Raw genomic sequence first — 25,360 nt, 5'->3', positions numbered from 1 at the left:
CGAAGGGAAAGACACAAGCCTGGCTGGCTTTGCCACCTGCTGATAGTAGAGGCCCAGGGCCCTGAGTGAACACAGGCAGTAACCAGGGAGTGGTTACGGCAGGCCTTACGCAAAAGCTGGCTTCAGGTCGGACACAGCACAGTCAGAGTGGTGGTGGCCACAGGGGTTTGTGTCACTCCACCCCCAGCTTTAGGTGACTGAGAACAGAGAGACTCTTTGTTTGGGAGAAAGTAAGGGAAGAGAACAGGAATCTCTGCCTGGTAATGCAGAGAATTCTCCCAGATTTTGCCCAAGACCATCAAGGCAGCACCTCTACGAGTCTGCAGGAACCGTAGTAGCTAACTTGGGCTTAGGTGACCCCTAAAGCAGAAACAGCGTAGAATACAACACCCAAGTCCTTTCACATATCTGGAAAGCCTTCCTAAGAAGGACAGGTATAAATAAGCCCAGGCAGTGAAGACTACAATAAATACCTAATTCTTCAATGCCCAGACACCAAAGAACATCTACTAGCATCAACACCATCCAGGAAAACATGACCTCGCCAAATAAACTAAGGCACCAGGGACCAATCCTGGAGAAACAAAGATATGTGACCTTTCAGAATTCAAAATAGTTGTGCTGAGGAAACTCAAAGAAGAGACAAAGGTCACTATATAATGATAAAGGGGTCAATTCAACAAGAGGATATAGAAATTTTAAATATATATTTGGGCCGGGCACAGTGGTTCACGCCTGTAATCCCTGCACTTTGGGAGGCCAAGGTGGGTGGATCACCTGAGGTCAGGAGTTTGAGACCAGCCTGGCCAACATGGCAAAACCCCGTCTCTACGGGGTACAACACCCCTGTACTATATTAGTAGGCATGGTGGCAGGTACCTGTAATCCCAGCTACCCAGGAGGCTGAGGCAGGAGAATTACTGAAACCTCAGAGGTGGAGGTTTCAGTGAGCTGAGATCGCGCCACTGCACTCCGGCCTGGGTGACAGAACAAGACTCCGTCTCAAAAATACATACATACATACATACATACATACATACATATATATATATATATATAAGTTGATTATATATGTATGCACCCAACACTGGAGCACCCAGATATATAAAGCAAATATTAGTGCTAAAGAGAAAGATAGGCCCCAATACAATAATAGCTGGAGACTTCAACACCCAACTTTCATCATTGGCTAGATCTTCTAGACCAAAAATCAATAAAGAAACATCTTTATTGATGAAAGATGCAGACTTAATCTGCACGACTGAACAAAGGGATCTAACAGATACTTACAGAACATTTCATCCAAAAGCTACAGAACACACATTCTTTTCCTCAGCACATGGATCATCCTCAAGGATAGACCATATGTTAGGTCACCAAGTAAGTCTTAAAACATTCAAAAAATTGAAATAATATAATGTATCTTCTGTAACCATAATGTAATAAAACTAGAAATTAATAACAAAAGGAATTTTGCAAACTATACAAATACATGGGCCGGGTACAGTGGCTCACACCTGTAATCCCAGCACTTTGGGCCAAGGCAGGTGGATCACTTGAGGTCAGAAGTTTGAGACCAGCCTGACCAACAAGGAGAAACCCCGTCTCTACTAAAAATACAAAATTAGCCAGGTGTGGTGGCGCATGCCTATAATCCCAGTTACTTGGGAAGCTGAGGCAGGAGAATCGCTTGAACCTGGGAGGTGGAGGTTGCAGTGAGCCAAGATATTGCACTATTGCACTCTAGCCTGGGCGAAAAGAGTGAAACTCCGTCAAAACAAAAAAAAAAAAAAGAAAGAAAAAACAAATACATGGAAATTAAGCAATATGCTCCCGAATGACCAGTGGGTCAATGAAGAAATTACGAAGGAAACTGAAAATTTTACTGAGACAAATGATAATGAAAACAGAACATACCAAAACCTATGGATAGAGCAAAAGCAGTACTAAGAGGAAAGTTTATAGTGTAAGCCTACATCAAAAAGGAGGAAAAACTTCAAATAAAGAATCTAATGATGAAACTTAAAGAACTAGAAACGCAAGAGGAAACAAAACCCAAGATTAATAGAAGAAAGAAATAATAAAGATCAGAGCAGAAATAAAATGCAACTGAAATGAAAAAGACAATAGAAAAGTTAAACAAAACCGACAAACTTTTAGCCAGACTAAGAAAAAGAAAAGATTTAAATAAATAAAATCAGAAATCACAAGGTCAGGAACTTGAGACCAGCCTGACCCACATGGTGAAACCTCGTCTCTACTAAAAATACAAAAATTAGCTGGGCATGGTGGCACATGCCTGTAATTCCAGCTACTCGGGAGGCTGAGGCAGGGGAATCAGTTGAACCTGGGAGGTGAAGGCTGCAGTGAGCCGACATCGCGCCACTGCACTCCAGCCTGCCAACAGAGCGAAACTCTGTCTCAAAAAAAAAAAAAAATCAGTCAATTATATCAACAGAATGGAGGATAAACACCATATTATCATTTTAATTGATGCAGAAAAAGTATCTGATAAAATTCAAAATCCCTTCATGATAAAAATCCTCGGCTGGGTGCTGTGGCTCACTCCTGTAATCCTAGCACTTTGGGAGACCGAGGTGGGTGAATCACTTGAGGTCAGGAATTTGAGATCAGCCTGGCCAATATGGTGAAACCCCGTCTCTACCAAAAATACAAAAAAATTAGCCAGGCGTGGTGGCACACACCTGTAACCCCAGCTACTTGGGAGGCTGAGGCACAAGAATCACTTGAATCCGGGCAGTGGAGGTTGCAGTGAGCCAAGAGCATGCCACCGCACTCTAGCCTGGGTGACAGAGCAAGACCTTGTCTCAAATATATATATATATAAATCAAAATAGATTAACATCTTAAATCTAAGACCTCAAACTATGAAGCTACTGAAGGAAAACACTGGGAAAAATCTTTAGGACACTGGTCTTGGCAAAAATTTCTTGAGCAATACCCCCCACAAACAGACAACCAAAGCAAAAATGGACAAATAGGATCACATCAAGTTAAAAACCTTCTGCACAGCAAAGGATAAAATCAACAAAGAGACAACCCATTGAATGGGAGAAAATATTTGCAAACTACCCATCTGACAAGGGATTCATAACGAGAATATGTAAGGAGCTCAAACAACTCTCTAGGAAAAAAATCTAATAATCCAATCACATATGGGCAAAAGATTTGAACAGACATTTCTCAAAAGAAGATATACAGATGGCAAACAGGAATATGAAAAGGTGCTTAACATCATTGATCATCAGGGAAATGCAAATCAAAACCACAATGAGATATCATCTCACCTCAGTTAAAACGGTTTATATCCAAAAGACAGGCAATAGCAAATGCTGGTGAGGATGTAGAGAAAAGGGAACCCTTGTACACTGTTGGTTGGAATGAAAATTAGTACAACTACCAGGGAGAACAGTTTGGAGTTTCCTTAGAAAAGTAAAAATTGAGCTAACATATGATCCAGCAATCCCATTGATGGGTATATACCCCAAAGAAAGGACATCAGTCTATCAAAGAGATATCTGCACTCTCATGTTTGTTGCAGCACTGTTCATAATAGCTCAAATTTGGAAGCAACCTAAGTGTCCATTGGCAGATGAATGGGCCAGGTACGATGGCTCACACCTGTAATCCCAGCACTTTGGGAGGCCAAGGCAGGCGGATCACCTGAGGTCAGGAGATTGAGATCAGCCTAGACGACATGGTCTACTACATGTTGTATCTACTACAAATACAAAAATTAGCCAGATGTGGTGGTGGGTGCCTGTCATCCCAGCTACTTGGGACACTAAGGCAGAAAAATCGCTTGAACCCGGGAGGTGGAGGTTGCAGTGAGCCAAGATTGCACCATTGCACTCCAGCCTGGAAGACAAGAACGAAACTCTGTCTAAAAGAAAAGAAAAGAAAACAAACAAACAAACAAAAAAGCATATGAATGGATAAAACAAATGTGGAACATATACACAATAGAGTTCCATTCAGCCTTAAAAAAGAATGAGATCCAACTATTTGCAACAACATGGATAGAACTGGAGATCACTATGTTGAGTGAAATAAGCCAGACACAGAAAGACAAACATCACATGTTCTCACTTATTTGTGGGATCTAAAAATCAAAACAATTGAACTCACGTACATAGAGTAGAAGGATAGGCTGGGAAACGTAGTGGGGAGCTACAGTGGGACAGGAGATGGAGACGGATAATGGGTACAAAAAAATCAGAAAGAATGAATAAGACCTACTATTTGATATCACAACAGGGTGACTATAGTCAATAATAACTTAATTGCATATTAAAATAAGGAGTGTAATTGGATTGTTTGTAAGTCAAAGGATAAATGTTCGAGGGGATGGATACCACATTCTCCATGATGTGCTTATTTCACGTTGCATGCCTGTATCAAAATATCTACTATCTACACCCACTATGTATTAAAATTTGGCTGGGCACAGTGGTGCACGCCTGTAATCCCAACACTTTGAGAAGCAGAAGCGGGTGGATCACTTGAGGTCAGGAGTTTGAGACCAGTCTGGTTAACATGGTGAAACCCCACCTCTACGGAAAATACAAAAATGAGCCAGGTGTGGTGGTGGTGCCTGTAATACCAGCTACTCCAGAGGTTGAGTGAAGCAAGAGAATCACTTGAACCTGGGAAGTAAAGGTTGCAGTGAGCCAAGATCACACCACTGTACTCCAGCCTGCCTGAGCAACAGAGTGAGACCCTGTCTCAAAAAAAAAAAAAAAAAAAAAAAAAAAAAAAAAAAAAACCAGGCATGGTGGCACACACCTGTAATCCCAGCTAAGATTACCAACAAAAATGAAAAATAAAATAAAAAATAAATTAATAAATTGTTAAAGAATAAAAGGACATAAGGAACAACAACAAAAAAAATCAACGAAAGAGAAGCAGCTGCATGAAGGATTAAGGGTGCTTAGTTTGGCTCCTACTAAAGGGTGATTATTTTGGGTCAAGTGGCCTCACCCTCGTCACTAGTATTTATGGAGTGCCTATTCGCTGTCAGCCACCATATTACAACTGAAATGAACTGTAGACCAATACAAAGTTCTTCCCTAAAATAACTTACAGTCTGTAAAAGAGTTTCTGAAAAGCATTCCCAAACCATTTGTGGTTTTTGCCACATCCCAGTGCTATCTATACAATTACCTAATATTTTAGTAGATTATCCAAATTAACTCTATTTTTCCCAACAAACAAATATATAACAAAATAAAAACTGGCTTATCTGTTAACCTCTGCAATTACCTGGAATATCATTAACCTCTGACACTTCGGACATACAAATCTGGTGGGATCACGTTACTGACCTATATTACCATTAAAGCTCAAATACTAGAGCCCCATGCAGAGCTGATCACATCATTAAGCTGACCCTCTGTTTCAAAGGGCCTTGCAGGCAAAGGAGATGAAGGAGATGAGAAGTACCTACCGAGAGACACTTAGATTCATACTCATAAGCCTAATGGGGATTACTATACCCAAAGATGCTGAAGAATACATGTAATTTATTGATGAGCTTGTAACCACTAAGGATAAGATGGACTGATATGGAGCCTTAGATGAGTGGCTATAGAAAATGGTAAAGGGGCTCGGGCGCGGTGGCTCAAGCCTGTAATCCCAGCACTTTGGGAGGCCGAGACGGGTGAATCATGAGGTCAGGAGATCGAGACCATCCTGGCTAACACGGTGAAACCCCGTTTCTACTAAAAAATACAAAAAACTAGCCAGGCGAGGTGGCGGGCGCCTGTAGTCCCAGCTACTCGGGAGGCTGATGCAGGAGAATGGCGTGAACCCGGGAGGCGGAGCTTGCAGTGAGCTGAGATCCGGCCACTGCACCCCAGCCTGGGCAACACAGCGAGACTCCGTCTCAAAAAAAAAAAAAGAAGATGGTAAAGGGAATAATATATTTAGAATGTTACAGACAAAGAGAAAGCCGTACTTTGTAAGTTTTGTAAGTTTAAACTGATGTCAATCCTTAATTGTTTTGTTTCTAATGAGCTAGAGAAAATATTTCCGTCTGCAGTCATTTTGTTATTACTCAAAAAACTGACCTCCTGAAATAAATAAAGCAATGGCTAAACAACTCTTAGTGGCAGAGAACAGATACTAGGGAGACCACAAACTGTTCGCAGGTGCAGAATTCCTTCTTCTCAGACCTCAAAAGTTGTAGTAATAGAAAGGAGGCATTGGCCAAGGTCAGGCTAAGCTTGAGTTATGTACTAAAAGTTCTATTAAGGACAGCCAAAGACTGGCCTCTGTTACAGTCTGTCTTTGGTGGTGGGAACAACCAAATAAATCAGTCAGATACCAGCCAGGCCCGGTGGCTCACGCCTCTAATCCCAGCACTTTGGGAGGCTGAGGCGGGCAGATCATGAGGTCAAGAAATCGAGACCATCCTGGCCAACATGGTGAAATCCCGTCTCTACTAAAAATACAAAAATTAGCCAGGTGTGGTGGCACGCACCTGTAGTCCCAGCTACTTGGGAGGCTGAGGTAGAAGAATCGCTTGAACCCGGGAGGCAGAGGTTGCAGTGAGCCGAGATCACGCCACTGCTCTCCAGCCTGGCAAAAGCGAGACTCCGTATTAAAAAATAATAATAATAAAAATAAAAATAATCTGTCAGATACCTAGTTATCCTAAGGCACGTAAAGCATACTTATGGGTGACTAGAAGGCAAGTAGAAGCAAGGATTTCAGATAACAGAATCAAAGTAGACAAGCTGGAAAAAGAAGCAAAGTGAGGTGATATAATTTAATAGGAACAAATATAAGGCTGGCATCTACTCAGAAAAATTGGCAGCACACAGCCAAAGTGTAGTATTAGGTCAAAAAAAGAAAGAAAAAAATTGGCAGCACAAATACAAGGTGTAAGTCAAAGTGTAAAGAAGATGTAGTTAAGCAGCACATCAAGCAAGGCTTTAACTCAAAGAATCAGGAATATGAAGAGGCTGACAAAAGAACAAACCTAATCTAAGGATCTGCTGCAGGTCATAAGAAGGAAAACAATGAACTGGAGATCATGGGTGTGAAGGGCAGAAGAGAAGATGTGCAGAGTTGCCACACAGAGGAAAGAGACAATGACATGGGCACCTCTGTGCTTAAGAGAAATCCAGCAAACAGAGGTCAAGCCAGAGAACACTGGCTTCAGGTGGTGATTTCGGAGAACTCAGAAAACAGAGTAGGTGAGAAGTAGTGTGGGGGCTACTTGAATGGAAAACATTAGCTCTGAGGTTGGGTTCCTCTTCTGGCTTCAAAGGAGAAGCTCTCATAATCACATTGTTGGGGTAAACTACTGGACACAGGGATTTGAGTGAGTACCTTCTGTTCCTCTCCAGACTACCCAGAGATTTAGGCCAAATGCTACGAGGGGCCATTGCAATGTCAGGCTTTATCAACAGAGGCAAAATATTTAGACCACTGAAAGGAAGAGCCAGCTGTACTCTGGGTAAGAAACCTCAACTCTGGCTTTCCATTTTGAGGACAACACTTTAGAAGGATATAACATTGTCAGAAGGACCTGACTCACTTGGAGATCCTACACTATGCTGGCTGAAAGGAGGCCATGATTCACAATACAGACATCTAAAATATGGCCATAGACATCCACAGCATTGCCAGGATCAGAAGTAGAAACTCCAACTAGAGGCTGCCCCGTGGTCACTGTTTAGTGTGAGCTCAATATACTGTGTGTTTCAGAAATACTCTGATAGCTCTTAGGAATGAGTTATATTCATTAAAGAGGTACACTTCAGTAATGAGGAATTTAGTTTCTTTGAACTTTTTTTTAACTCACTAGGTTACTTTGAGAAATCAGACCAAAGTAGTTATCCATGATAAAAAGAAGTGACAAATCGACTGATAACATAAGCAAGCTGTTGACACATTTTCAACTGTGAAAGGCAATACAACAGAGCTAAGTCTAGACACAAGATAACCAGAGCTCACTGCCATGATAGATAATGTCCCCCATATTGGGTAATCAATGTATTAGTTAAGATGGTTGCAAATATATGACTCAATCAAGAGAAGAGCATTTCTTTACTTTTTAATTTTTTATTTTACTTTTGAGACAGGGTCTCGCTCTGTCACCAGGCTGGAGTGCAGTGGCATGATCTTGGCTCACTGCAACCTCTATCTCCTGGATTCAAGTGATTCTCGTGCCTCAGTCTCCCGAGTAGCTGGAATTACAGGCATATGCCACCATGCCTGGCTAATTTTTGTATTTTTGGTAGAGACAGGTTTCACCAGGTTGGCCAGGCTGTTCTCGAACTCCTGGTCTCAAGTGATCTGCCCGCTTTGGCCTCCTGAAGTGCTGGGATTACGGGCATGAGCCACCACACCTGGCTAAAGAGTATTTCTAAAGTAAGTATTATTTCTGACCAATAGAGGAAAATTTCAACCCCAGTTCACTAATTTTTTTTTAGACACATTCCTGAGGTCTGAGAAAATCTAAGGGAACATAGCACCTCAAATAAGTTTAATAAATTATATTTAAACTACAATAGCTTCATTTAAAAAATACATCTGGGACTCAGTGCTTTAACATGAGCCCATTTAGAATCAGTTCAAGTCATAATTTGAACTCACACCTGGGTTTTGCCTGTCCTTTAAAAAGTCAGCTCGGCCAGGTGCGGTGGCTCACACCTATAATTCCAGCACACTGGGAGGCCAAGGCGTGGAGATCATTTGAGCTCAGGAGTTCAAGACCAGCCTGCGCAACATGCTGAAACCCCATCTCTATCAAAAACACAAAAAACTGGCCGGTTGTGGTGGTGCACTCCTGTGGTCCCAGCTACTTGGGAGGCTGAGGTGGGAGAATCACTTGAGTCTGGAAGGCAGGGGTTGCTGTGAGCTAAGATTGTACCACTGCACTCTAACCTGGGTGATAGAGTAAGACCTCGTCTCAAAAAATAAAATAAAATAAAAATTTAAAAAAGATTTAAAAAGTCAGCCTGGCAAAATCCCAAAACTATGACTCTTCAGAGTCAAATCAAGCAGAGATCAGTAATAATGTATCAAAGTTCTCCTTTTTTTTTTTTTCTGAGGTGGAGTCTCGCTCTATCGCCTAGGCTGGAGTGTAGTGGCTTGATCTCGGCTCACTGCAAGCTCCGCCTCCCGGGTTCACGCCATTCTCCGGCCTCAGCCTCCCGAGTAGCTGGGACTACAGGCGCCTGCCACCACACCCAGCTAATTTTTTGTATTTTTAGTAGAGATGGAGTTTCACCGTGTTAGCCAGGATGGTCTCGATCTCCTGACCTCGTGATCCGCCCACCTCGGCCTCCCAAAGTGCTGGGATTACAAGCGTGAGCCACTGCGCCCGGCCCAAAGTTCTCCTCTTTAAAAAATATACTATGCAATGGCTAGGAAAAAAGCAGCACTAAAAACTTGGTTTTAGAACTATTTAAGGGAACAATGTTTAAAAAATGAAGGGTTGGGCTGGGTATGGTGAGGTGTGCCTATAATCCCAGTTAGTTGGGAGGCTGAGGCACTTGAGCCCAGGAGTTCAAGTCGAGCCTGAACAGCATCTCCAAAAATAGATAGATAGATAGATAGATAGATAGATAGATAGATAGATAGATAGGTAAATAAATAAAATTAAGAGTTGAGTGTAAGTGTCCCTGTTTTCAGATCTGGCCTTGATGCAAACCTGGGCACCCCATGAAAGGGCCCTGGCTGACTTAGGCCATTTCCTAATATCTGGGGCAACAAAGCTTCTTGGAAAGCCCATTTATTTGGTGTGCTAAAAGCTTTTCAACATAATGTGATCATAATCTTCTTGGCATGTGTTATAGAGCACATCTAGCCAGGCCTAAAAACCACAGTAATCTCATTAATATTCCCACTAAATATAGTGTCTGGTTGTTAAAGCAGGGCCTCCACCAGCAGACAATACAAAGAATGTCTAAACATATATTTTGGCTGGACGCGATAGCTCACATCTGTAATTCTAGCACTTTGGGAGGCCGAGGCGGGCGGATCACTTGAAGTCAGTAGCTCGAAACCAGCCTGGCCAACATGGTGAAATCCCGTCTCTACTAAAAATACAAAAAAAAATTAGCCGGGCATGATGGTAGGCGCCTGGAACCCCAGCTACTTAGGAGGCTGAGGCAGGAGAATTGCTTGAATCTGGGAGGTGGAGGATGAAAGTGAGTCGAGATCACGCCACTGCACTCCAGCCTGGGCGACACAGCAAGACTCCATCTCAAAAAATAAATAAATAAAAATAAATTTTTAGTTTTTCAACCATGAGCTGGAATGCTGTTGTTTAGAAAGCAGATGACAGATGCCTAGAAAATTAAAGTGGCAGCCAGGTGTGGTGGCTCATGCCTGTAATCCAGCACTTTGAGAGGACGAGGTGGGTAGATCACCTGAGGCCAGGAATTCGAGACCAGTCTGACCATCATGGCGAAACCAGTCTCCACTAAAAATACAAAATTAACCGGGCATGGTGGTGCATGCCTGTATCCCAGCTACTTGGTAGGCTGAGGCAGGAGAATCGTTTGAACCTGGGAGGCAGAGGTTGCAGTGAGCCAAGATAGCGCCACTGGACTCTAGCCTGGACAACAAGAGCGAAACTCTGTCTCAAAGAAATAAAAAAAAAAAAAAAAGAAAATTAAAGTGGCAGGCTGGGTGCAGTGGCGCACGCCTGTAATCCCTGCACTTTGGGAGGCCGAGGCAGGCGGATCACCTGAGGTCAGGAGTTCGAGACCAGCCTGACCAACACAGAGAAACCCCGTCTCTACTAAAAATACAAAATTAGCTGGGTGTGGTGGCACACGCCGGTAATCCCAGCTACTTGAGAGGCTGAGGCAGGAGAATTGCTTGAATCCAGGAGGCGGAGGTTGCAGTGAGCCGAGATCACACCACTGCACTCCAGCCTGGGCAACAAGAGCAAAACTCCATCTCAAAAAAATAAATAAATAAAAATAAACAAAATTAAAGTGGCAATGTGAAAACAGCTTTTCCACACCAACAAGGTTATCCAAAATTCTCAGATATAGTTATTAATTTTAGAAGCAATCTTGGGTAGATTTTTTAAAATCCGAGGGGAAATAATTGGGATTTTATTTTCTTTTTACCTTACAAAGGATGAGACTTACCATTTTTCACATTCTCAAGTGCTAGGGGATGAAAGATTTTAAAATTATCTTTGTGCCCTTCCCACAGTTTAAGAACTTACTTATTTTCCCATAGCAGGGCTTCTGTGTCAATGTCTCTGCCATATGTTTATGGAGTGCAAAGAGATCTATGAGTGCTGCTCTGTTTAGCCCTAAGATAATGTTTTCATGAAACACAGAAGGGTGGGCTGATAGTATCCGGCACAGTCTGGTTTCCTGCTATGCTGCTTGGAAATGGGGCTGGAAGTATGGGTATAAATCAGTCCAAAACCAAGTGCTAGTAGTAGAAAAGTGTATCATATGGTGAACAAAGGGCAAGAAAATCATTAAAAATGTGAAACACATAACTATCATGGTATCAAGCCCTGAGGGTATAGAGATGCAGAGCACCCTGGCTATAACACAACCTCATGGGCCTCTGTTTCCCCTAGCCTATGAGGGGTTTGAACCAGCTCTTACAAATAGGAATAAGCATTCACCAAAAGACTGCTAACTTACTTCTGACACCTGACTTCCAGAGTTGAATCTGAATGTTCTACTGAGATAAGCATTTAGAAAAAAGGCAATGGACATTTTTCCAATTCTTTATCTCATAAACAACCTCTACACTCAACTATGAGCAGGAAAGATGAATATTTAAATCACTATAAAGAGTTTTCATATTAAAAATGATCACAAGTCCAAAGGAGGAGACATGAAAGAACAGAGAAGGACAGGAGAGTCAGAAGTCAGGACTTGGAAGGAGAGCCTGGACAAAAGGTTCTATTCCATTCAAAGATCTTTATCTTCCTTTAGATAACCCAAACTCCCTTTAAAAAACTATTTCTAGTCAAGGGCTCTGAGACTCCTAGCACTTCAAAATAAGCCCAGGTAGGATTAGTTCAGATGATATTTGAACTCACTTCTGAGTGTTGCTTCCTCTAGGGTCAAGTCAAACATAGCTATAGACACAACTAGGAAGCTTTCAAGCCAGGTCAGGCAGGAACCACTAAGAGCAGCAAGATAAAGGCTGGGTTGTATGAATCCCAACTAAGGATAGGAGTAGAAATAGTCTGAGAACAGGTCATCTCACCCTCACTTCTTTTGCTATTGAGTCATTGTATATATTCCCGCTGTGGTCAGGAACAAAGTACGGTATTATCAACATTTCTGTTAGTATGGTTCCTAACGGAAATATGGGTCATATTAATCTTCATGTAGGCTAAAAATATACAGCCTTTGGTAGTCTACTAAATTTATGCCCAATATGTGTCTACTAAACAGAGAGAGAGAGAAAAAAAAGATTAAATATATTAAGTACTTAAGGTACTTGCAAAGAATGGTACAATGGATAAAAGGCCATTAAATAAAAAATTGACTACTCTAAAGAACATGCTACTCAAAGCAAATATTATGTGCTTAGCTATCACAATGCCCTTTTTGAGACAGGGTCTTACTCTGTTACCCATGCTGGAGTACGATGGCATGATCTCGACTCACTGCAACCTCCACCTCCGAGGCTCAAGTGATTCTTCTGCCTCAGCCTCCTGAGTAGCTAGGATTACAGGCAAGTACCACTACCGTCTGGGTAATTTTTGTATTTTTATTAGAGATGGGGTTTCACCGTGTTGGCCAGACTGATCTCGAACTCCTGACCTCAAATGATCTACCCGCCTCGGCCTCCAAAGTGCTGGAATTACACTTTGTAATGAGCCACATGCCAGCCACAATGTTCTTTAAATAAAAAGTATTAGAAAGTCCAAAACTGGCAAACTGAAAAGCGCCCTGGTTCCCAACATGAAGCTAAAATAGAGTCACGGAACACTTCGTCAATGGTGTACTGATTTCAACAATGATTTTTCCTTCTTATATGGAGAAATTTTAGATGTGACAGATAATCTCAAATAATCGAAAGACAAAGAATTACAAATACTAAAGGGAATATCAACCACAACGTCAATGCCCCACTACTACATGGATATGCAGCTGCTATTTCCTGGCCCTGTCCCAAACCCTCTGTAGACAGAAAGTACATGGTAGATGGGACACACTTGGACAAAAGGGACTAAGAGAAAGGGAAAAACAATCAACTGCTTATCAAGCTTCTGAATTTGAGCAGGAAAGAAGGAAAGAAGCTGCAAACACAGTGTTTTTCTCAATTGGGTTCTCTAAAACATTATTTCCAACAAATGACACATTTTTCCATGATCAAAATAAATTTGTGAAAAACTGCATATTGCCTCCTTCTTGGGTCTTCGCAATGAAGATTAGTATATGAAAGATTATAATATGTCATAGAATAAACCAGCCTTTCTTTAAACGAGTATTTCCAAACTCATTTGACTCAGCGAAATTTTTAAAATAAAAAAAAATTTTAAATTTTTTAAATAAAATAAAATATAAAAAAATGTTTTAAATAAAATAAAATCCCAGGAGACTCATGTTTTATGGAGCATACGTTAAGAAACATTGAGGAACTAATTCTAGGGACATTTTCCCTAGAATATGGGTAGAGAAGACCTGTCTGCTGAGATCTCTCCCCCTCCGTTTAAAAAATTCATATATGGCCGGGCACAAGTGGCTCACACTTGTAATCCCAGCACTTTGGGAGGCCGAGGCGGGTGGATTACCTGGGGTCAGGAGTTCGAAGCTAGCCTGGTCAACATGGAGAAACCCTGTCTCCACTAAAAATACAAAACTTAGCTGGGCGTGGTGGTGGGTGTCTGTAATCCCAGCTACTTGGGAGGCTGAGGTGGGAGAATCGCTTGAACCCAGGAGGTGGAGATTGCAGTGAGCCAAGATCGTGCCACTGCACTCCAGCCTGGGCAACAAAACGAGATTCCATCTCAAACAGCAACAGCAACAACAAAAATAAAAATAAGAATAAAAGCCTCATATATGAGCTTCAAGTCAGTGACAGGTTTAAAAAAAAAAAAAAAGAACTCAAATAATCAACCAACTTTACCCTGATTTTGCCTGAAATATTTAACTCCCTTTATCACCTGAAATTCCAATTAGATTGTTTTTAATAAGCATGTTCCAGAAGAGTTCAAATATTAGTCATCCATGGTTTGACATAAATTAATGTTATCAGTGCTACTGTATATTGACAGAGTGCTTTACAGTTTTCAAAAACACTTTCATTTACACACACACACACACACACACACACACTTCCTTCAAGCTTTATAATAAGTGGTACAGTCAAGACTAAAACCCCAGATTGGCTGATTCTAGTCTAGTATCCTTTCTACTAGTAAAAATATTTCTATGGAATGAATTGGGAAACTATAACCAATATACTGCATGATGCATTTAAAGTTGTAAACATCTGATTTACAAATTTCTAGGGGACAACATGACCAAGCTGAGCTAGACAATGGTTGTGTTGGGGGGCAGGGGGAATTGCCTCAGATTTTTATAAACAGATTTTTCATATCTATCAAGTCATATGTTTTTGCTAGGCTAAGGGAGATTCAACTGATTCTACATTTTAAAAATTTTCTCATGACCACACAGAGCAGACGAGGGTAGAAAACCGGCTACGTAAAAGCATTACCCATTTTCAGTGATCTCATTTGCACACCACAAAAATCTTTCATATGTAAATAACCTAGATTTCCATTACATTAAAAAAAAAACTGTATTTAGCAAAGCTTTTACATCTTAAGAGTTCATTTGGCATCACTTCTAAAAATACCATTAGAACAGAAAGAATATGTACAGGTGCCATCTTTGGCTCTTATTGTGTTTAAATACTTTAAACTTAGTTTTTTACAGAAACACCATTCAAAGGAATATAAGCAAAATTTAATCCTAACGTGTATTTCATTTCAGGTTCAAAATCTTTTCATTATCAGAGAAATGATACTGGTAAAAATACCACTTTCAAGACTAAAGTGAAAAAAGCCTTCAATCCTTTAAATAACATACCCAGTTGTCTACATCTATAAAAGGAACTTAGTCTTTACATGTGTGTCTTGACCGACATCCAACCAGAATGTTGACAGATTGGCACCTATGTTAACTTTAAGTATCAACTTCAACTATTTCATTTTCCTTATATCAAGGATACTTAGTGGAACTGAATAAATACTTTAAAAGGAAAAAAAAAGAGCCAACAATTAGCCTTGGACATATGATTAGGCCATAGCACAATTTAAATAAGCCAGGCTCAGCAATCATACAAATCAACATCTGTCTGTACAGCCTAGTAACCTCCCAGAGCACCTCTTCAACTGTCATGGTTTCTCTGTGCAATGAAGTGTGAGGTAGTTAGGCTGGTGTTCTTATTACCTCAGGATAATGAAATCAAGCCTCTAAAGGTTAAGTAGCTTGCCCAAGGTCATACCACGATTGGAAAACAGCTAGGAATAGACCCTGATCTCTCAATTCCTAAGCCAGTACTTTTTTTTTTTTTTTAAACTACAGCAATGGTTCTTAGGAGGTGGGGATAGAGTTGAGTATGGAATGTATCCCTGCTTACATGCTAATGGTCATGCCTGTAACTGCCCCACCCTATTAGAGTTCTAGGGAGCCTCTGTCACCCACGAGTGTAACATACACTTCAAGTATGTGGAGGCAGAAGAAATGCTGAGAATTATGTGCTGAGTATCATACAACATTGATGTTGTCAACACATGGACAAATTACCAATTAGCCAATAACTAGTGAACATGAGCCATAAGTAAGCCTTAATTGATTTATTTCAAGACGTTAATGACTTTTTTCCTTGGAAGTAAAAACTAAGGCAAGAATCTGGGTCTTTTTTTTTTTTTCTTTGAGATAGGGTCTCACTGTGTCACCCAGGCTAGTACAATTGTAGCTCATTGCAGCCTCAAACTCCTGGGCTCAAGCAATCCTCCTATCCCAGCCTCCCGGGTAGATGGGACTAGCGGCATGTGCCACTATTCCTGGCTAATTTGTTTTATTTTTGTAGATACTGGGTCTCACTATATTGTCCAGGTTGGTCTTGAACTCCTGGCCTCAAGTGATCCTTCCACCTTGGCCTCCCAAAGTTCTGGGACTACAGGTGTGAACCAGTGTGCCTGGCCCTATCTGTGTCATTTACAACAAAATGTTTCAGACGCTAGGCCCATTGGTTCATGCCTGTTATCTCAGCGCTTTGGGAGGCCAAAGCAGGTGGATCACTAGGGTTAAGAGTTTGAGACCAGCCTGGCCAACATGGTGAAACTCTGTCTCTAGTAAAAAAATACAAAAAATTAGCTGGGCGTAGTGGCAGGCACCTGTAATCCCAGCTACTCGGGGGGCTAAGGCAGGAGAATAGCTTGAACCTGGGAGGCGGAGGTTACTGTGAGCGAAGATCACGCTACTGCACTCAAGCCTGGGTGACACAGCGAGACTCCATCTCAAAAAAACAAAAACAAAAACAAAAAATAAGTTTCATAACACTAAAACTGCCAACATCTTTACTAAATTTTAAAAAAATTAAAGAGATAGGATCTCGCTTTGTCACCCAGGTTGGAGTTCAGTGGTGCAGTCATAGCTCACTGTAGCCTCAAGCTCCTGGGCTTAATAGATCCTCTTGCCTCAGCCTTCCAAGTAGCTAGGACTACTGGCATGTGTCCCCACACCTGGCTAATTAAAAAAAAATTTTTTTTTTTTGGCGAGATGAGGGTCTTGTTATGTTGCCCAGGCTGGTCTTGAACTCCCGGCCTCAAGCTATCCTCCTACCTTAACCTCCCAAAACATTAGGATTATAGGTGTGAGCCCCTGGATGAGCAGCAAGGCTCAGGAAGGGCATCCAACGAAGAGAGCTCTGCCCTCAATTGTCAAGTATCTTGAGAAAGTTTCCAAACCTCTCTTAGATTGTCCTGTGTACAAAACAAAGGGGGTTGGACCAGATCATACCTAAGGTTAAGTCCAACTTGAGTGTATTACAAGTGCCAAAAAACACTTTTGATATTCTAAACAGTGAAATCTAAATTTCTTTATTATTTGAGTGTCTTTAAGTACAAAAAGAAAGCTGTGCAAAGTGCCCTCTGGTGGACAGTTGGATATGTGAAAGAATGGTATAAAAGGTCTTCCATCTGGGCCACCTCTCTTTTTAACTCTTTTTAATTTTTTTTAATTAAAAAAAATTTTTTTTAAGAGAATGAGGTCTCGCTACATTGCCCAGGCTGGTCTCAAACTCCTGGCCTCAAGCAGTCCTCCCAGCTCAGCCTTCCAAAGTGCTGGGATTACAGGCATGAGCCACTGTGTCTGGCCTCTTGTGTCACCTCTCAATCATCATTCATTCACTATAATAACTCATTCATGCATTAATTCAAAAATAATTAATGTGTGCCCACTAGATGTCAAGCATTGTGTATACTGTAGTTAAACTGAAAGACACAGTTATTGCCCTCCTGAATTTGTATCATCTAACAGAGTAGATGGACATTAAACAAAGCATTATTTCATTATACTGGCATTTAATGCCACAAATGAATGGCAGACATGTATTACAACAACAATCTATGGGGGAGGTGTAAGCTCCAATGAAGAAAGGATTCTTAAAAATATCACAATTAAGCTGAGACCTGAAGGAAAGGTGGGTATTAGCCAGGCACCGTATGTATAATGACCCTGCGAAATAGGGGAAAAGGCCAGCTGTGGCTGGCTCAAGATAAGGAAGGGAGAAGTGAGTGCTAAGGCAGAAGTACATAGTACATGAAGGGTCATTTAGGCAATTTTAAGGACTTTGTTTGACCTTTATCCTAAGGGCAGTGGAACATAATCAAAAGGTTTAAAGGAGTGAAAAGACATGATTAAATTGTGAGTATAAAAAGCTTGCTCTGGTTGCTATGTAAAAACTGACTTGGAGATGGGATAAAATTGAATTGGGAGCCCCAGGGGAAGATATTCTGGATGTCTAGGTGAGAGATGACTCTAGATGTCTAGTATTCAGGCTTCCATGGCTGCTTCCAGTCCTTGCCCTAATATATATCCTCCTACTTGATTCTGCACATTAGTGAGTGCCTGCTGTGTGCCAAGCACTTCCATTCAGACTCCTGAGCAAAAGTGACAGAATTAAGTTCATAGCAGCGCTGTGAGGAACTCCCAGCAGAAGAAGCCTCTTCCACTTCTCTTAGTCCTCCCACATTGCTGATGTGTACATTTATCAACCTACTCCAACAAGAGGGACTCTAATCACAGTTATAGCAGGGTTCAGAAGTTTCCCCCAAGAGCCTGGGCTACTTTGTTCCTGTGACTTTGAAGAGTGCGGCTTAAATAAGTAGGATCCTCTCTAAATTATGAGCTGAGTAATTACAGAGAATAAATAAAGTGTATCCCCTATAACCATTCCACTATTGTTATTATGCTTATGATCTTCTTATTGCAGACTTAAAGGCTGTACATTAAAACACCTCTATGTTCCTTAAGACATGAAATACGGGATGATTAAAAAAATACTTCTGTGTTCTAAAAGTGATTGTGATGGCTACACAATTATGTAAATATACTAAAAAACATGCAATTGTACACTTTAACTGGGTGAACTGTATGCTATGTGAATAGCATAAAACAGCTCAACAAAGCTGTTACAAACAACAAAAACACCTCTTCCTTAAAGATCATGAGATTATGGATGAGTAAGATGACAGCAGAGATGAAAGTACCAAATCTACAGGATAACACAGATAAATTAAATGGTGCATATTGACATATTTTATACTCATAAGCAAGCCAAAAAGTCTCTTAAGATGGTGAGAAATCAAATCTATAAAGCTTGTATTTCTCCCATGAAACACTCTATATAAAAGCTTCGCCAAAGATCAACAACAATAATAAACATATAAATTATCAAAAGAGATATCTTTTTTGGAAAAAGCTGGCTGGATACAAAAGAGGTAAAGGAGATATACCAGTCAATTTCTTCTTCATGTACCTTCCACAGTGTACACAAGAAAGGTGCAACCTGAGGGGACACGCATCATATGGCCCTACTGCGTTCACTGTCCCAGCACTTAATGAATTGTCTCACTCGATGGTCAGGCATTGCTGCTCTGCAGGTGGCCCCCTCCCACTCTCCTTGAGGGATAAGGGCTGCAAAGACGAAGTAAGTGACCCTTCAATGCCATCTCTAGTTTTAAAAATTCACTGCATCTATATTTATAATGATGCAGACAGTAAAGGAGGATGCTTTGAGTAAAAAGGTAATAAAGGTTGATGCTACTTAAAATAGTCAAGGTATTGGTTTAAAGCCAACTCTGGGCTCGCATCAGAAGGCAGGAGATGAATGCTATGACCAAAGACTGAAGTTCTCTGTAGAGTCCGCAGCACTCAATAGTGCTCTATTTTCCTGAGGAGATATAAGACAGCCACTACATAATCATCACATAATAATCCATGATTTATTATTATTATTTTTTTGAGACAAAGTCTTGTTCTGTTGCCCAGGCGGGAGTACAGTGGCATGATCACAGCTCATTGTAGCTTCGACCTCTTGGGCTCAAGCAATCCTCCCTCCTCAGCCTCCCCTGATAGCTGGAATCACACAGGCACGTGTCACCATACTTGACTAATCAAAAAAAATTTTTTGTGTGTAGAGATGGGGTCTCCGTATGTTGCCCAGGTTGGTCTCGAATTTCTGAGCTCAAGTGCTCCTCCCACTTTGGCCTACCAAAATGCTGGGATTATAGACATGAGCCACTGTGCCTGGCCTACTCATGTTCATTGATATGGGAAAGTAAATAAAGGTCTCAAAGTAGAGGAAGAAAAAAGAAGGAAGAAGAAGGAGGAAGGAAGAAAAAGAAGGAGAAAGAGAAGAAGGAAAGAAAGAAGAGAGAGAAGAAAGGAGAAGGAGGAGGGGGGAAAGAAAAAGGAAGGAAGGAGGGAAGGAAGGAAGGAAGGAAGGAAGGAAGGAAGGAAGGAAGGAAGGAAGGAAGGAAGGAAGGAAGGAAGGAAGGAAATGACTGTGGCACCTCGGAATCTGTAATAGCAAGGAAAAGGGACTGTGTACACAGGTGGACATGTGCTCCTGACTTTTGGTACTGCAAGTTTCAGAACCTTTCCATGAGATATCAGACTACTACTAAAAACCTGGAGGGGTTATTCAGGAAACAAGGTTTGCCTAGTGATAGAAATTATCTGTAGACAATCATGGATGATCATTTTTTCTGAAAAAGAAAAATGGCATTACCTAAGGAAATACAAATGTGCTTATATGAAATGGGAGCTCTCTGGAAAGCTTAAATGTAAGCTTTACGAGAAAGATGAATAAAAATAAAACCATGAATGAACCTAAAAATGTACCTATGAAAGGTATAGTTAACAGAAGCTCAAAATGCCAGAGGCAATAAAATAAAGTACTACTGGCTATATTCTAAGCAAGAAGAAAACGAAGGGGACAGAGTAACAGTTTGGGGGAAGGGAGTGTAATGTTCACAGATGAACAGTGAAAAAGGAGCCAAACTCAAGATGGAACTTGGCTTGCGTCTCATAATAAAGAAAGGATGTTGGGCCGGGCGCAGTGGTTCAAGCCTGTAATCCCAGCACTTTGGGAGGCTGAGGCAGGTAGATCACTTGAGCCCAGGAATTTGAGCCCAGCCTGGGCAATATGGTAAAACCTTATTTCTACCAAAAATACAAAAAAATTAGCCAGGCATGGTGGTATGCACCTGTGATCCCAGCTACTGGGGAGGCTAAGGTGGGAAAATCACTTGAGCCCAGGAGGTTGAAGCTGTACTCCAGCCTGGGTGACAGGGTGAGACCCGGTCTCAAAATGAGAAGAAAATGGAAGAAAATGGGAGGGGAGGGTAGGAGAGGGGAGGGGAAGAGATCTCCATACTGGTCAGAGCAAACAAAGAAGATGGAGCTGGTCCCTGACGGGAAAAAGGGAGAGTAGGGACTTTGCCACTTTCAATGACTTCCAATATTCCCCCTCAGATGACTCTCATCCCAGGGCACTGAAGAAACTGTTGGGTCCTTTCCCAGTGTCACATGGAAGCAGCATTCTTGTCCCACCATACACATACACAGTGTACATACTGCTTTCTTTTTTTTTTTTTTTTTTTTTTTTTTGAGACGGAGTCTCGCTCTGTCACCCAGGCTGGAGTGCAGTGGCTGGACCTCAGCTCACTGCAAGCTCCGCCTCCCGGGTTTACGCCATTCTCCTGCCTCAGCCTCCCGAGTAGCTGGGACTACAAGCGCCCGCCACCTCGCCCGGCTAGTTTTTTGTATTTTTTAGTAGAGACGGGGTTTCACCGTGTTAGCCAGGATGGTCTCGATCTCCTGACCTCGTGATCCGCCCGTCTCGGCCTCCCAAAGTGCTGGGATTACAGGCTTGAGCCACCGCGCCCGGCTACTGCTTTCTTGAACAATATCTCTTCTGGGCTTCTCACCAATCTCATGGGCTATTACTATTACCTTCACTGTACACTGAAGCTCAGAATTTAAGTGACCTGCCCAAGGTCCATATAACCCCAGGGAGAACAAGACCAGATCTAGACCCAGGCCATCTGACTCGGGACCAGTGCTTTTTTCACTAACCACTGAACCTTTTTGCTACTTCTTCAACAGATCAACTTTTAAAACTCAAGCTATAAAATATTAACAAAAATCAATATTAAGTACATTTGTAGTAAGATGAATACTTGCTGGTTAAATACTTGTCGACCTGCCATAAGGATCTGGCTTTTCAGAAGTAAAATTTCATTTAATCTCCAGACCATCCCCAGGAAGGAGTTACAGATGAGGACCTGAGGCTTCCGGCCTTAAGTAACTTGCTTGGGCTTGACAGTGACTGACTGAAGCAGCAAAGGTTTAAATGTATTGGAATCTGTTCTTGCTCCAAATTCCCTATTCTTTCCACTACAACTGGCTACTACCTTAAAGTGTTCACCAAAGGCTACTCTGAGATATAGACAGTATATGGTTAACCCAATTATAGCAATCAGAAAAGTCAATGGTTTTCCTGAGCCCTGAGAAGTCTGATGTTCCAAACACATTTTCATAGCATGTTCTACAGTCATGCTAACAAAAGCAAAGCCATTTCTCTCCTCTTTAGCCTAGTTCTAATCTTGTGGGAAGAAATACTGAGGGCCTGAGCCTTGCAGTAGTTGTGGGAATAGCGGTAGGCAACCAAACAAATAAATAAATATCTGATTTTATTCTGGTTCTTACAGGGGCTCAATGCCTACTATAAATCCCTGGGGCAAGCATATCTCCCTCTACTAAGGAATAGGACAGGAGGTCAGTAGGATGGAGGCAAAGGGAAGGCAGAGACATGGGGAAATGGAGACCTCCTCTAGACTTTATTATTTCCAGGATCTACTTCCTGTACAGTCACTAGTTCTGGCTTTAGAGGAGAACAAAGAAAGCTACTTCCATATAAATAAGAAGCCAAGGCTCTTCAGATTAAATTCATTGCCTAGGTTCACCAGTGATAGTCGCGATAGAGGTCTCAATGTAATGGAATCTGGTACACGACTCCCAAATGTACAGGCACAAGCACGTCTACCAGCAACAGCAGCAGAAGTTAAAAGAACCCTCAAGTAGCACCACGTGTTAATTCAACAAAGGTTTATCAAGCATCAATGACTAAATCGAGCAACGGGTAAATACTGGGGATCAGACAGAGAATGAGACAGCACCACGCCCATCTTTGTGGAGCTTACAGTCGTGTGGGGGATTACAGTTACAAAAGGGCATGCTCAGATTGCTATGGATACTTAAAAACCAGGAATGGAGTTGAATCTTTATTATGCCTTTGTATCTCCATGAATTTAAAGTGTTTCAAAATTCTAAATTATTTTATTCATTTTAATTAAAAACCAAACCACTACCACTTACTCTCAGGAAGCTCGGTGAAGTAGCAAATAGAATATTTATTCTAAGTCCTGGCTCTTGTACTTTTTGATCAGATACATGTCTTAACAAAACTATAATCCTGAACATGAAAAATCCATCACCAGTTAAAATTTTTACCTAAGAAACTTGCCTGCTACACAAAATGAGTCAAAGTTGACTGTAAAGGATATCATGTGAAACTTCATATGGAACAGATTTACTACTTTATTAATTCTAGTCCAGTGTGTGCCCCAAGAACATTCTTTACTAGAAGAATTAATAGTCACTACACCGTTGCACAGGCAGGTGTTCAAGACTTGGTGCTATTCTCCTACATGCTCTTTTCATTTATTAATACAGGGTCCAGATTGGCTCTTACTGCCTTCCATACCCCTAAGCTTCCCGACAGTGGCAAAGCTGGGATTCAAGGAATTTAAACTCATGCCAATCTACAAAACCAATTAAGTACACCAACTGCCTAAAACTCTACTTTATGCCCCCTCTTTACATCAGAGGTAGCACTCTTAATGTCTCTAGAGGGCAGGCAGGTAACACCGATGAACAACATGGCCGGTAATGCATACGCATCTATGGTGTAAGAAGGAGAAACGGAGTGAGCTGAAGGGGAAACTGAAGGGAAAAGCAGCTATTTGATTCCAATGATTGCCACAATGTATGATCTTGCAGTTTTCTTTTCTTTCTTTTTTTTTTTTTTTAGACGGAGACTAGCTCTGTCGCCCAGGCTGGAGTGCAGTGGTGCGATCTCGGCTCACTGCAAGCTCTGCCTCCCGGGTTCATGCCATTCTCCTGCCTCAGCCTCCCGAGTAGCTGGGACTACAGGCGCCCACCACCACGCCCAGCTAATTTTTTTTTGTATTTTTAGTAGAGACGGGGTTTCACCCTGTTAGCCAGGATGATCTCAATCTCCTGACCTTGTGATCCACCCGCCTCAGCCTCCCAAAGTGCTGGGATTACAGGCGTGAGCCACCGGGCCCAGCCATCTGACAATTTTCAAACCAGAAGTTCAACATCTCATATATACTCCTGAATGTTTAAATGTTAATCTAAGTTTCTTTGTTGTTTGTTTTAAGAGCACTATGTAGGTCAAGCAGGTCACCAGCTCTCCACCTCTGCTAACACACTGTCAGTGTCATCTTCTGAACAGCACTAGTTTGGTATGCTAAATTTTGCAAGATTATTTTCATAAGTGTAACATCACTCTGGGGATGGGTGAGGCAGAAGATTCCTTAATGCCTTAAACATCAGTGGTGCTCTCTTCTTCAGGTAGCCTAGATGGACTCATGGACTAATGCCATGCAAGGTAGAGCTGCTCACTTACGATCATAAGATGCCTTTCTTCCCAGGAAACCACAGAACAAACTTCTTTTCTCTCCCATAGCAGTTCCACCCTCAGTAGGTGCTTACCCGTTTGTCAATGTCATTGTGCTGAAGCTGCACAAAACGAGCGCTGATGGCTGCGATGTAACTCTGCTGATTGGAGAATGCCACGCGGCCAGCACCTTTGGGGTACTTCAGCTCTGGGTCCGTATCAATGCCAGCATAGCAGACACCACCGTACAAACGGTCCATGATCATTGCCAGTTCAACTGCAAAAAACAAAACAAAACATGGATGTGTATAAATATTTGGGAGGTACTCCTGCCCAGGAGAAGGAAGAATTATTTAGAGATCATGCAATGTAATTAAGAAAAGGAAAACGCATGTTAAGTATCAAGAAGACTGTCCACACCAGTCTTACAACTCAAGTAGGGAAGGTCCTAATAGGGTGTTTTGCAATAAAATGGAAAAAAAATTAGGAATTTACACACATACACACAAGAATTTATATAATCAGAACTTTAGCAGTAGTATTGAAGAAATGAACTACCAGTAATCCTCCTGTTCTAATTTCTAACTGGTTAGTCCAGTGGAATGTGCCTTGGGTAGGCAAGGCATTTCATGCTGCCCTAACAAGTTAATAAGAAACAGTCCTACTTACTAACCTCTAAGACTAAAAGAAATTACTAGTGTTACACTACTATATTAGGACTAAGCTATAGAAAGGATTAACTGCTTGTTTTAACTAGAGACAATTTATTTACAGCCTTAAAGTAAATCTCCACAATTTAAAAAAAGTAAAGATTTTAGAGTATATTCTAATCCAACTGTGAACTCTTCATACTAACCTCTCCCATTGAATTCTAAATAATAATACTAGTAATGATAATAGCCACAATAAACATTTACTGAGCACTTACAACCTACCACAGAGCACTAAGGTGCTACACAAATAGTAAAAACATACCCATGCTGTACCTTGCTATAGATCCAGAGGTGTGGCCTGTACTCCTTGTCACATTTCTTCTAAATATGCCTTTGTTTGTTTGTTTACTGAGACAGAGTCTCGCTCTGTCACCCAGGCTGGAGTGCAG

At 41.5% G+C, this 25,360-nt stretch overlaps 1 protein-coding gene across 10 annotated transcripts in view; it reads right to left on the bottom strand.

The window, feature by feature from the left end:
- LOC105480288 (cytoplasmic polyadenylation element binding protein 3) overlaps nt 1-25,360 on the bottom strand; it is a 247,307-nt gene that overhangs the window by 10,847 nt on the left and 211,100 nt on the right. For all 10 annotated transcript variants that reach the window (XM_071069499.1, XM_071069496.1, XM_071069495.1 and 7 more), the window contains one exon: nt 24,354-24,535. In XM_071069499.1, the coding sequence (XP_070925600.1) occupies nt 24,354-24,535 (182 nt within the window). The remainder of the gene's footprint in view (nt 1-24,353; nt 24,536-25,360) is intronic.

This window comes from Macaca nemestrina, chromosome 9 (genome assembly GCF_043159975.1).
Source record: "Macaca nemestrina isolate mMacNem1 chromosome 9, mMacNem.hap1, whole genome shotgun sequence".
NCBI lineage: Eukaryota > Metazoa > Chordata > Mammalia > Primates > Cercopithecidae > Macaca > Macaca nemestrina.
This window is presented reverse-complemented; position numbering and strand designations above follow the sequence as displayed.